Source organism: Gorilla gorilla, chromosome 1, assembly GCF_029281585.2.
Source record: "Gorilla gorilla gorilla isolate KB3781 chromosome 1, NHGRI_mGorGor1-v2.1_pri, whole genome shotgun sequence".
Classification (NCBI taxonomy): domain Eukaryota; kingdom Metazoa; phylum Chordata; class Mammalia; order Primates; family Hominidae; genus Gorilla; species Gorilla gorilla.
In genome coordinates, this window is record NC_073224.2 from 143,146,069 (window position 1) to 143,159,971 (window position 13,903).

The 13,903-nt window shown below is 33.3% G+C and overlaps 1 protein-coding gene across 6 annotated transcripts in view; it reads right to left on the reverse strand.

The window, feature by feature from the left end:
* Window positions 1-13,903, reverse strand: part of PTBP2 (polypyrimidine tract binding protein 2) — an 89,400-nt gene that overhangs the window by 40,202 nt on the left and 35,295 nt on the right. For all 6 annotated transcript variants that reach the window (XM_019034018.4, XM_019034134.4, XM_004026177.5 and 3 more), the window contains 2 exons: window positions 2,447-2,619; window positions 1,470-1,613 (listed from right to left, as the gene is read on the reverse strand). In XM_019034018.4, coding sequence (XP_018889563.2) covers window positions 1,470-1,613; window positions 2,447-2,619 — 317 coding nt within the window. The remainder of the gene's footprint in view (window positions 1-1,469; window positions 1,614-2,446; window positions 2,620-13,903) is intronic.

Genomic DNA, 13,903 nt, shown 5'->3' on the forward strand with positions numbered 1-13,903 from the left:
CACCTGAAAGATCAAGGCATGATTAGAGGCTTATTATCCTTTTTAATATCCTATATAATAAACTAGTAAATCTCAGTAAATGTTTCCTTGAGTTCTGTGTGCTGCTCTAGCAAATTAATGAAATCCAAAAAGGGGGTTGTGGGAACCCCAACTTGAAGCTGGTCAATCAGAAGTTCCAGAGGCCTGACTTGCTGGTGTCTCAGGAGATCTTGTGGGACTGAGCCCTCAACCTGTGGGATCTGATGCTATCTCCCGGCAGACAGTGTTCAAACTGAGCTAAGTTGGAGAACACTGCAGACCTGACTGCTTGCTTGGCGTAGAAAAAAATTCCCCCACATGTGAGGCCACAGAAGCCTTCTGTGTTGATTGTTGTGGTGTGAGCAGAGGAAAAACAGTTTTTCCACATTCCACTGTATACTTCAAAATAGCTAAAGGAATTTTAAATGTTCTTACCATAAAGAAATTCTAAGTATTGGAAGAGATGAATACGTTAACCAGCCAGATTTGATCATTCCATAATATATATGTATTAAAACATCACATTGTACACCATAAGTATAAACAATTATTTGTTAAAAATAAGTTAAAAATGCAAAAAAATCTAAGTAAAAAGAAAGAAGAGCAGATATTTTCTTTTGGTATTCTTCCTCTAGATAAATTATTAGAAGCATACATTCTTTTTCAAAAGAAATTAAAAACTCATCATTAAATTAAAAAAACAGCTGAAATTTCAGTCCTATCTTTTAGGTAAAAAGTTTTACAAGCTTATTTTCCATAAACTAACAAAATGATTTTGTCACTTTGTAAAGTGACAAAAATCTATGAGGAACAGTTTTCCATTACATTTTTATTAAGAAAAAGTTTGTATTTTACTGACAGAGAAAGATATCATTAGTTTTAAAACTATATTAAAACAGCTAAAGTTTTAGATCATTACAGCAGTCTTATAATGTAGGTCAGAAAACATTCTAATGCTATTTTTAAATACATTAATTTTAAACAATATCTTCTATATTACATTTTTAAAACATCAATACATTCACATATTCTTCATCCTTAAGATTTCTTTTCCAGGAAAACCATTAACACATCTTCAAAAAAAAATTTTCCGTAAGAAATTAAGACCTATAAAAAAAATCAAATAACCAAAGGCACTGAGCTTCTTACCTTAAATTCTAAGCAGGAGAGTTGTATAAATAGTTTATGCTAATAATAAATCCTACCTGATAGGTTTCTACACAAAAATTTTAACTTGCAACAAGAAAAAGAACATTTGACCAGGGGGTTAAAGGAATTCAAAATGACATAGTATTTAATACTTAGAAACATTCTGCATGAAAATACCTTAAAAATAACAAGAAAATGCCTATAAGGAACATCTGAACAGGTAAACATTTCCTTCCTATTAATGTTTATGAGATTCATAATATGTTCTAGGCCATTTTATTTATGTACCTACACATACTTACTTGGTTTAATGTATTATCTGTCTTTAGTTCTTTGTGATTCGAGTACTGGATATATATTGGTTGGTTACGAAGATGAGGTGTCACAGCAGAATAGTAATTAACCATAGTAATAGCTGCTTCCTCGGTTGCTAGTTCCAAAAATGCCTGAAAATTTAAGTAGCACAATTTTTAATACTATACATTCAAATAAAATTAATATCTAAGCAATCTATTCAGATGATTTTAATCAATTATCTAGAATATAATCCTTCAGGTTACTTTTAAGTGTTCTAATAAGTAGAATTAGAAATCTCTTGTTGAAGTTTAGGTATACAGTTAAAGCTAACCTCAGAAGAAAACCGAGTACATGCTGCTTCTGCCTTCCACCTATGATTTTTCACACCCACAAATCTATTCTTGCAACAAATGCTAGAGAAAATGTAAACATTTTCTAGCATCAGAATTTTACCACTTCTACTGTAGAGAATGTAAGATTTCCAAGTCATTTTAAAAGCAGTATAATTATATAGAGACAAAGAACAAAATTACAAATTAAATGTCAGATTAACCTCAAGTATATAAAAGGAAGTGTTAAATTTCATAAATTCTTCTAAATGGTATCATTTAACATTTTTAAATAAAATTTCATATTCTCATAAAGCTTAAGGAAAGATGCGACTAGTACCCCTACTGATTTCTGATATCAAAGAACAGAGCCACAGTAAAAGAAACACTTCATTTGTATTTTCCACAATTTCATAACAATTATTCAATTAAAGCCCTAAAGTCAATTCAAAAGACAAAGTTTAAAAACTATAGTGATTCATTCACTTTGGCTACCTAGCATTAGTTTCCCACAGACATCTACTCGAAAAAGTGAGAGTAAGACTTCTGTTCTTTAAGAAAAATAACCTACTATTTTCTCCCTTTTACAATTTAATTCACACCTGCTGGACAGTTTGGGGTTTAACATTTCATATACCCTGAAAGAAGTGTACCTGATTTTTTCCTTTCAGCATAAGGATGTTGGTCACCTTACCAAAAGGTAAGCCTAAAGCAATAACTTCAGTTTCTGTTACTTCCCCAGGTAATTTTCGAATATGAAGTACACGAGAAGGAGCACCATCCATTTTATCTTCTCCTTTAAATTTTTTACTATCATTACCATTGGCTGAAAGACATTAACAAACAGTCCTTATATATCAACAATAAAAGAATGTATGAATTTTCCTATTTGTGTAAAAAAACTACAAATTTCCAAAAAGAACTTAAAAACATAGCTGAGAATACTTAAATAATTCTTGATAATTCAAATGCCAGGTTTTCAAAGGAATAAAATCATATCCACCTATTATTATTAAATGAAATTATCAATTATTTAAGATTGCTGTTAATGTTTCTTAACAGTATTATAAAGAGTAATTATTAATAAGCAACAACATTAAAATGTAATCTCATAAAGAAACTGTCCAATGACTAAAGAATACAATCACAGTCACGTGCCACATAACTACATTTTGGTCATTGACAGGCCGCATATACAATGGTGGTCCCATAAGATTATAATACCATATTTTTATTGTACCTTTTCTGTTTAGATACATCAATACTTACTACTGTGTTACAACTGCCTCCAGTATTCAGAACAGTAACATGCTGTCAAGTTTGTTGCCTAGGAGCAAAAGGCTACATATACCATATAGCCTACACGTGTAGCAGGTTTGTGCAAATGTACTCTATGACATTTATGCAGTGACAAAATTACCTAACAATGCATTTCTCCAAGAGTATCCTCATCACTATCCCCAAGATTTATGACTGTATCTTGTAATTTAATCATCTTATAATGAACTAATATGAACATTTTTAAAAAGTGAAAAAACTGGTTTGACCAAAATTAGGAATATTATAATTTTACCTGAGAAATTATAAATTGTTTGATTTGAAAAATGTACTTGAAGGTGGGATCAAAGAATGTAAAGTTTATAAAAATGATAATGCAGTCAATCCATATTATGGCTTATCTACAATGAGCCTCTCCTGATATATTACTATTACCGTCTAAACTACCTAATATTTTGTGACTATTAACATCAATATACTCTAAATCACTCATGAACTTAATTACCTTATTCTGTTACCATGAGATTTAAAGTAAAGTAACATAACTCAATCAACAAATTAGTTAACTGTCTTCATTCCAAAACTTCACCAAAAAATAAAAATATTATTCAAAATGCCTATAAAATAGGTAATATTTAAATACAGTTGTTTGAAGGACTTGCAGTATATCTACTATGCCAGATCAATGGTTCTTAGTCTTTTAGGATCTCAAGGATATTTCTGAGACTTAGCTAAAATGAAGGATCTTGACACATTCAGAAATATACATGTATACTCCATTTTGTATAAAACTTTAGGTAATTTATGGTATTTCCTAAAACATTAAACACAACCTATAAACTATATAATGTGTTTGTGTATGTTCAACAACATCTATAAGACTGTCAGATTATCTTGGTCTCCCAAGTATCTTCAAAATTAATTCACTCATTAATTCCTTAAACATTTACTGGGTATTCAGGGATGTGTCTAGCAATGTTTTATGTTCTGAGGGTACAGAGAGTGAACAAGATGATTATATGATTCCTGATACCTTATAGTAGGGAGCTGGACTAACTAGTACCTGAACCAGATACTTTCTACGGTATGTGCTGTGAGGTAAAACAGTGATGTGCTTAAAAGTGACTTTGTCTAGGACTGGAAGATTGATAGTAGTAATGACTTTATTGGATGATCAGAGAAGGTATCTCTTAAGAGATAATATATGGACTCAAGCTATACTTAAGTCATATTTTACTCTAGGAGTTTCACTTAGGTTTATATACTTGAACAGCAAGCCAATGCATTTAAAAATCCCCTTAGGTTGTCTTTGTACAGAAGAGTAAGCTCTGGCTTCTGAATATATTACCCTGAAAATCTTGGCTGGGTAGCTCTTCACCACTCCACAAATATGAAAAAACTACAGGAAGCTATCACATGTCCTTTCACTACTGACAAAGATTTGTGTGCGCACAGGGCACCTGAATTTGTCAAAAGGAAGAGACTGAACTTTGCATTTTGTAGTATCTTATCTAACAAAATCATCTCTAGGCCCGTTAATTGAAAATGTAAGCTAAAGCACAGAATCCAAAAAATACACATATACTTTAAAACACGTAATGGGCACACACAACAATCGGCATCAGTCAACAAGGAACACATATTATTCTGATACAGGACTAAGACCTTTTTTTGACAAAGCAGTCTGAGTACAGAAACTTGATAATTTGTTCTTGTTCATTAGTTTGTTTGAATAACGAGAACGAATACTTCACAATCCAACCTAAAGCCCCATGTGTTATAGTTACGGTATCAGGATACTCAAAAAAGCAAATTTTAGTTTCTCCTAATTTGGTCTGTCCTTTTCCTTCTGGGAGAAGGACAAGGAAAAAAAAAAAAAAAAGACCAAAAAAGATACTACCTATCGCTGTACCCATAAGGAGAAAAAAGGCTTCCCCTTTCAAATGATTTTCTAAAAATAATTCCCAAAAGGCAAACGCCTGCCTAAACCTATTATTAAGGAAATTAAATAATTTACTTTGGATTTGTGTTGGATGTTTTCTGGATAGTGGATATTAAGCAGAAGTAAAATAGCTGAATAACACAGAAAGAAGGTAGGAAACTTCTGAGAATCAAAGGATAAGACAAAGATCTTGACTTCTTGGAAAAAATATAGAAAAAATGTAATTTTATTTTGCATCAATATTTAACATTCACTGCTAATTAACTACATGCCAGGCAATTTACAACTCTCAGATTGCTATCATCATGACCTATCAACCCCATTTACAGGTAACAATTAGTTAAATGCCCAAGATTAGATAGTTACTAAGTGGTATAGACAGGAAGTAGTAGAGAAAGGATTAAACTCAGGGAGCATGATTCCATAGTCTGTGCTCTTCAACAACTACACTATAGTAGGATCTCAAAAACAAACTTTACATTACATACAGGTTGCCTAAAAAAGATCTGTCCTCTTCTCCCAAAGACCAAGCCAGTTACTGTAGTAAACTATCAACATTTACACTACCTGACACTCCCTCAGTTAATAGCTTCCATGGGGTGACTACTAAGTATTCATATCTTGGTGCCAAATATTATAAGTCTTCATTTTAAATAAATGATACTATGAGAATGTGAAACTGGGAATGGGGGCTCCTTTAATAATATAACAAAGCCTATTTTCAAATACAAAAACACTCCAGCAACACCGAAAAAGGGTCCAAAAATGGAAACATTAGCTTATGAAACATTAGGTCTGCCTGTGTTACAGTTCTACAATTCTTCAGCATCTTCCCATGATCCCGAATGGGAAAGGTTTACTGGGGGAATGAAAGAGATCTTTCCCTTCCATTCCTCCAGTAAACCCAGAACTTTTGTTTGGGCGTGTAAAACCAGTAATAATTCAAATGTTTATGTTCAGTTAAGAAGGCATGAGGTAATGCTTTTATTTATGCATATAAATTTTATTCATTGCATATGAATGTAAAAATCTTTAAGCACACCATTTTCCATATATTATTCAACTCTTTCAAAGCCTCTTGCTTAGGGAAGATGTTCATGTAATCACGGATTCAAAGCAAATAAAATTTTAAAATAGTTTCTACTTGAATACTTCTCTTCCAAACTCAAAACCAGTTTTTTACCTCAATTCTAAAGCCAGCATCTTCACCTCTGATCAGTACATCACTTTTCTCCTGCTGACTGACCTTTGTTCTCCACTAGCTTTTACCTGCAATTTTTACATAAATGGGTGTCGGCAAGATCATGGGTAATTTGTTAAATCACCACATCCATCAGTCAACAAGGAACTGTGAACCCTCTCTTCCTCACTGAATTTCTCTGTTCTAATAGCACCCCTAAAAACTTCAATTTCTACTTTTCTAATTTCCCCTGACTCATTTGATACTTGCTTTGAATCCTGATTACTCATTCATTCCCCAAAATTGTTAGTTTCCCATGCTGTTTTTGTTCCGATACTCTACCTATCTTTACTTATTAAATATAAACACTCTAGCACTGGGTTTCACAGTATCTATCTATCTATCTATCTATCTATCTATCTATCTATCTATCTATCTATCTATCTATCTATGACAGAGTCTTGCTGTATTGCCAGGCTGGAGTGCAGTGGCGTGATCTTGGTTGACTACAACCTCCACTTCCCAGGTTTAAGTGATTCTCGTGCCACAGCCTCCCATGTAGCTGGGAATTCAGGTGTGCACCACCACACCCAGCTAATTTTTGTATTTTCAGTAGAGATGGGGTTTCACCATGTTGGCCAGGCTGGTCTCGAACTCCTGGCCTCAAGTGATCCACCTGCCTCAGCCTCCCAAAGTGCTGAAATACAGGCATGAGCCACAGCACCTGGCCTACTTTCTCAGATAATTTGTAAATTATTTTAGTCCTACTCATTCACCGTTATACTTTCAACTGTGTACAAATATAAAATACAACACGGCAAAACCTTATACTTCTGTCCAATGAAAACCAGTGACAAAACTTAAGTACATCTTCATTCTCCAAGTCTTTCAGAGACACACATTTATAAAAGTTTTCCTAACTCTCTTTATCAAATATGAAACTGAGAGGCAAAGCAGTTTTAATTCTAAGCAGTTTTAGACTTCAAGGCAAAGCAGTGTTTTCTAGCTTTAGAAAAACAAAAAACAAAATAAAAAGACTCTAAGCTAAGAAAAAAAATGAATGCTGCTACTCTTTCCTGTATGAGAAACAAATTCCAAAAAAGAGTTAACGAGAAAAAAAGCAGGTAGATGCAGATAGGTGGTACTTCTGCTATTCTGTTGGCTGTTTCTGCAACAGCCACCACACAAAAAGCCTCACTAGGTTTCCGTAAAAGGCAACTATTAACTCTTGTACTTCCAAGTAGTTGTGTGGCATAGTTGTCAAAAGCATATTAGGCATGAGCTGGAAAAACACAGAAGGCACCTAGAGAAGGCTCTCACTACCTTTATATACAAGAAGGTAAGTTGTTAAAACCCTCATAAATAACACTATGAAATAAGGCTCTCACTACCTTTATATGCAAGAAGATGAGTTGTTAAAACCTTCATAAATAGTAAAACTATGAAGTAATCTACTGGAATACTTTCAAAACATTATAGCAAAAAGAATGACATCACCTCAAAAATATGTCTGTAAAAGTTAAAATGAAAATCTTAAAAGAGTTCTAAGTAAAATGTTCCAGACTCTATGGAATGGTTTAACTGCTTTCAGGTAGAGCAAAATGTCATGTTTAGCAATAATTTTCAAAAAATCCTGCTATTACAGAGTAACAATCAGCATTGGCAGAAATATGTATACCTAAAGGGATATTCCAGTTCCGTAGCTACAAAGAAATCACTAGAAAATTAAAGAGACTGTACCTTAGAATTGCCAAGCCTCATAGTCACTGCTAAATAGTTACAAATTTAACAAAATCAAATTCTAATGCTACTTAGGAACAGTTGTATTTTTGAAATATTTCACTTCTATATCTCTTGAAGGAACCAATTCATTAGAAAATGTCCTTACTGTATCAATTTATTAAACATTTATTTACCTGAGATTAAGTTTCTAATAACATGAAATTTTTTCACTTGTAAAATTAATTTTTTCTTTGACAAAAAGCACCTATTCAACAAGTACAGAGAAAGAAAAGTCTGCACAGATAAGGGAAAGGCTGTTGAGACAGATGCCTTAGGAAACAATTCTACAGTAAAATCTATTACAAGAAATATTTTAGATAAAGCTGGAAGCTGGAACATAAAAATGAAATCCTGTACTATATCTGATAACCATAAAAGTGTCCTTGTAACATTGTCTACCAATGTCCTTTTGAGTCATCTGAATTACATGGAGTATTTTTCCAGGCAAATATAATCACCAATTTTTAAAGGTCTTTTATGCTATTTGCTCTTATAAGCAACAGTATTCAAATGGGTGTCTCTTAGAATATATGCAGACTTTCATCTTTGTCAGAAAAAAAATAGAAAAATCTTAAAACTCAGTATTTCCTCTCTACATGGAGGTTAAATAAACTGACTTCTTGTATTAAAACAAGGCTTAAAGGAATTTTATGCCATCATTACAAAAAGATTAGATTGATTCCTTGGTCATGAAGTACATTATATATTATCCCTAAAGCATAGTTAAAAAAACAGAACAGTAGCAGATTATTCTTTTTTTCCACCAAAAACGAGTCTCCTTTTCCTACTTTTTCCCCTTTGTTAATGGCATCAATCTTCTACCAACCCAGTGATTCTAAGACAAAACTCTTTAATATTATTCCAAACTTGTTTTCCTCCAGATAACTCGTTTTATCATTTCCTGCATATTCTCCTTCGAAAAACCCTAAAATTCAGGACCTTGGTATCTTTGGAATGAACTACCGTAATGTTTTAAAACTATTCTCCCCTCTATACAATACTGATCCTACCTGTGAAATACAAATGGAACAAAAATTCTTTCTAAAATGTAAATCTGTTAAAGTCCAAGCTATACACACACACACACACACACACACACACACATCAAATCCCACATCTAGGCCCCTGCTACATGGACTCACCTAGTCATTCCCAATCTCATATTTCTCATTACAGCAAGACACCACTACTGGAAATTCAGAGTTCTCAGAGATAATCTACTGCTTCAAACAAATTTTGGATTTGTTTTGCAACTTAGTTTATTAACATAGGACGTTTCCATCACACCAGAAAATGCCACCGTATTCCCTTTCTGTTAATCTCCAACATTCTGGTTTCTAAACAAAAAATTAATGATCTGCTCTTAAACTTTCAAGAAATGGAATCACACTACGTACTCTTTCAGGTCTGTCTGGTTTCTTTTGCTTCATACAATGCTTACTACTCACCCATGTTTTCGCATGTACTACTAACCATTCTTTTGTTATTAGTAAGTAGTAATATACTATATGATTATACCACAATTTATCCATTTTCCTGTTGATAAACATTTGGGTTATTTCAAGTTTGGGACCATTATCAGTAAAGTTTTTGATACACATACAAGTTTTACAGCAAACATGTTCTTACTCGGTAAAAAACTAAAAGTAGAAGTTATGGACCATAAAGTAGGTTAATGTTTAACTCCGTAAGAAAATAGCAAACTAGGCCAGATGCAGTGGCTCAGGCTTGTAATCCCAGCACTCTGGGAGGCCGACGTGGGTGGATCACAACGTCAAGAGAGCAAGACCATCCTGGCCAACATGGTGAAACCCAGTCTCTACTAAAAATACAAAAAATTAGCTGGGTGTGGTGGCGTGCACCTGTAGTTCCAGCTACTCAGGAGGCTGAGGCAGGAGAATCGCTTGAACCCAGGAGGCAGAGGTTGCAGTAAGCTGAGATCATGCCACTGCATTCCAGCCTGGTGACAGAGCAAGACTCTGTCTCAAAAAAAAAAAAAAAAAAAAAAAAAAAAAGCAAACTATTTTCCCAACTATGTTATATACTCAGCAGTAATTAAAGACAGTTCCACATCTTCATCAACATTCGGTGTTGCCAATCTATTTAATTTTAGCCATTCTAGTTGGTGTAAATTCTGTCTCATAATGGTTTTGACTTGTGATCAACTGATGACTAACATTATCTTTTCATGTGCTTGTTACCCATCCTTATAATGTCACTTCTTTTGCCACTTAAAAAAAAATTGGGCTGCTCATATGTATTGATTGGAGGAGTTGGAGGAGTTTTTTTTTTACAAGTCCTTTGGGATACAAGTCCTTTGTCATTGATATGGTTTGGCTGTGCCCCACCCACATCTCCTCTTGAATTCCCATGTGTTGTGGGAGGGACCTGGTGGGAGTTAACTGAATCATGGGGGCAGGTCTTTACAATGCTGTTCTCGTGACAGTGAAGTAAGTCTCACAGTTTTAAAAAGGGGAGAGTTTCCCTGCACAAGCTCTCTTTTCTTTGCCTGCTGCCATCTATGTAAGATGTGACTTGCTCCTCCTTGCCTTCCACCATGATTATGAGGCTTCCCCAGTCACACAGAATTGTAAATTCATTAAACTGGTTTCTTTCATAAATTGCCTGCCCAGTCTCAGGTACGTCTTTATCAGCAGCATGAAAATGGACTAATACAGTCATATGTATGTATTGACACGCAAATATTATATTCTCCAAGTCTGTGCCTTGTCTTTTCAGTGTCTTAACAATGTCTTTTGATTAAGCAGAAATTTCCCATTTTGAAGTAGTCAAGTTTATATATTCCTTTTTTTTCTATTTTAAGAAATCTTCATTTATCCCAAAGTTGCAAGTATATCCTATGCTTTTTCCTAAAAACTCTATATATTAGTTTTTATATAATTAATCTCATTGTTTTATACAGAATGATGTAGGGTTTAAGTTTCTTTTGCTTTTTTGTATGTATATTCAGCTGTTCTAGCACATCTGTTGAAAGGCCTTCTCTTTCTTCACTGAATGATCAAGGCAACTTTAATGCATGAGTGATTCCCTGAACACTATTCTGTGTCACTAACTATGCTAGTAGTAGACTATTTTGGATTAACTACAGGTTTGTAGTGAGTCTTGAGAACTGTGGCAAAATTTACTTTTTCAAAATGGTTTTAATTGTCCTAGCTCCTTTTTATTTCCACGTAAATTTTAGAATCTACTCTCAATTTATAAGTCTTTATAGATTCAATGCCATCCCAGTTTAGGGAGAACTGGCATGTTAACATATTGAGCCTTCTAATTCATGAACATGGTCTACGTCTTCATGTAAGTCTTTTTAAAACTTCTCTTAGCAGTGTTTCATATTGGTGTAGATGTCTTACATATCTTTTGCCAAATTTTTTTTCCTGATATTTTGTCTGATACTTTTATAAACAGATTTTTTAAAATTTCATTTTCTAAGAATTTGCTGCAAGTATAAGGAGACTATTTCTGTACATAGAACTTGTATCCTATAATTATTCTAAATTCACTTATTAGTTCTACCAAATCTGTTGTAGATTCCTTTAGGTCTTCTACTTTAAAAAGCATGTTGAATGGTGAATAAGACAGTTTTCTTTCTTCCTTTACAATCTTTATGTCTTTTATTTCACCTGCCTTAATGTAAGCAGAAAGCTAAGGGGAAAAATTGAGAAAACAGACATCCTGGCTTCATTTCTGTTTTTAAGAAGAAAACATTCAATATTTCTCCATTAAGTATGAAATTTGTTGTAGGTTCTTAGTAGATACCCCTTATTTACATTGTAAAAGCTCCTTCTCTTCCTAGTTTTCTGAGAGAAATTCTTCTTTCTTCATTCTATCATTGTGACAAATTACACTGAGTTCATTTTCAAATGTTAAACAAACCTTACAATCCTGCGGTAAGTCTCAGAATTGTCTCTCATATTCTACTGGAGGTGATTTACCAACATTTTCTTAAGAATATATGCATTTAGGTTAATAAGAAATACTAGTCTGAAATCTTGATATATTACCCTTGTCAGGTTTTGCTGTCAGTTATAGTGGTTTCATAAAGTGAACAGGGTAGTATTCCCTCCTCCATTTTCAAAGACAGCTAGTATTCCTTTAAAATTTCATAAAATTCAATAGTGAAACCATCTATGCCTAGAGTAATCTTTGTGGAAAGATTTTTTTAATTATAAATTCCAATTTGTATAATACAGTAGTATATAGCTGTTAAGCTATATACTTAAGTCAGTTTTGCATTTGTCAAGAAACTTATTTCATCTAAGTTGCTGAATTTGTTAGCCTTAACAACATTAGTAATATCGACTTATTTTCCTATTATATTCTATATATCTTTGCTTTTATTGAAAGTGCTATCTCCACTTTATATTATTTATGTTATACTATTATACTCTGCATATTTCCACTTTCTCCGAAAGTGATTATCTCGACTTTGATTTCCAGTATTGGTAATTTATGTCTTTTTCCTTGGTCAGTCTTAAATGGGGAGTTTTAAACCTTTTTTTGTAATATAGGTATTTGAAGACATACTTTTCACCATACACACCCTTGGGTAGTATCCAACAAATTTTGATATATTTTCATTCAGTCAAAAATATGTCCTTGTGGTAACACGTCTATAATCCATGTATTGTTCACGATTGTGTAATTTCTAATATTTGGTACTTTCCTAGATGTCTATTTTTGATTTCTAATTTAATTCCACTATAGTCAGTCAGATACTACATTAGCTGTCAATCATTTGAAATTTATTGAGCTATTTTATAATCCAATATAAGGCCTATCATTGTGAATATTCTATGCACACTTGAAGTTATTTTACAGTTACTGGGTATAGTTTTATAAATGTGAGTTAAGCCAACATGATAGCACTTTTCAAATTATGTTTCTTTTTATTTGGGGGCTAGGACTGTACTGTCCTATCAATTACCATAAATTATGTTTTAAAAAACCAGGCTATGATTGTGGATTTCTGTTTCTCTACTTAGTTCTGTGATGTTTTTCTTAATATACTTTAATTTGTTATTATTGGCATACAAATTAAGAAATGTTTTCTGATAAACTGACCCTTCAACATTGTGAAATATGCTTTTTTATATCTGGTAATACTTGTCTTAAATTTTTCTCTGTCTAGTAATATAATCATATCAACTTTCTTGTGCTTACTGTTTGCACGGAATATCATTTTCCATCTTTTTACTTTCAACCTGCATCTTGATATTTCTACCTGACCCTCGTATTGACAGTGTAGTTAGGCCTTGCTTTTTAATCAAGTCTGACAATCTTTGTCTTTTAACTGGACTACTTAGACCAGTAATACCCAAAAGAAATGCAATGCAAGCACATGAGTAAATTTTCAAAGACATTTTTCAGAGTAAGTTTAGGTACACAGCAAAATGGAGAGGAAAGCAGAGAGATTTCCCTGCCTCCTGCCCCAAACAGCCTCCCCTTTATCAACATCTCCCACCAGATGGCACATTGTTACAACTGATGAACCTACACTGACACATTATAATCACTCAAAGTCTGTAGTTACCTCCAGGTTCACTCCAAGTGTCTTACATTCTATGGGTTTGGGAAAATGTATGACATGTATCTATCATTATAGTATCATGCAGAATATTTTCATTGCCGTAAAATCCTCTGTACTCCACCAATTCATCCCTCCCTCAACCCCTAAACCCTAGCAACCACTGATTTTTACTGTCTCCATAATTTTGCTTTTTCCAGAATGTCATATAGTTGGAATCATATGGTATGCAGAATTTTCAGAGTGGCTTCTTTTATTTAGTAATGTACACTGAAGGTTCTCCATGGCTTGATAGCTCATTTCCATTTAGTGCTGATTAACATTATACTGTCTGAATATACACCACAGTTTATTTGGCCATTCGCCTCCTAAAGGACTTCTTG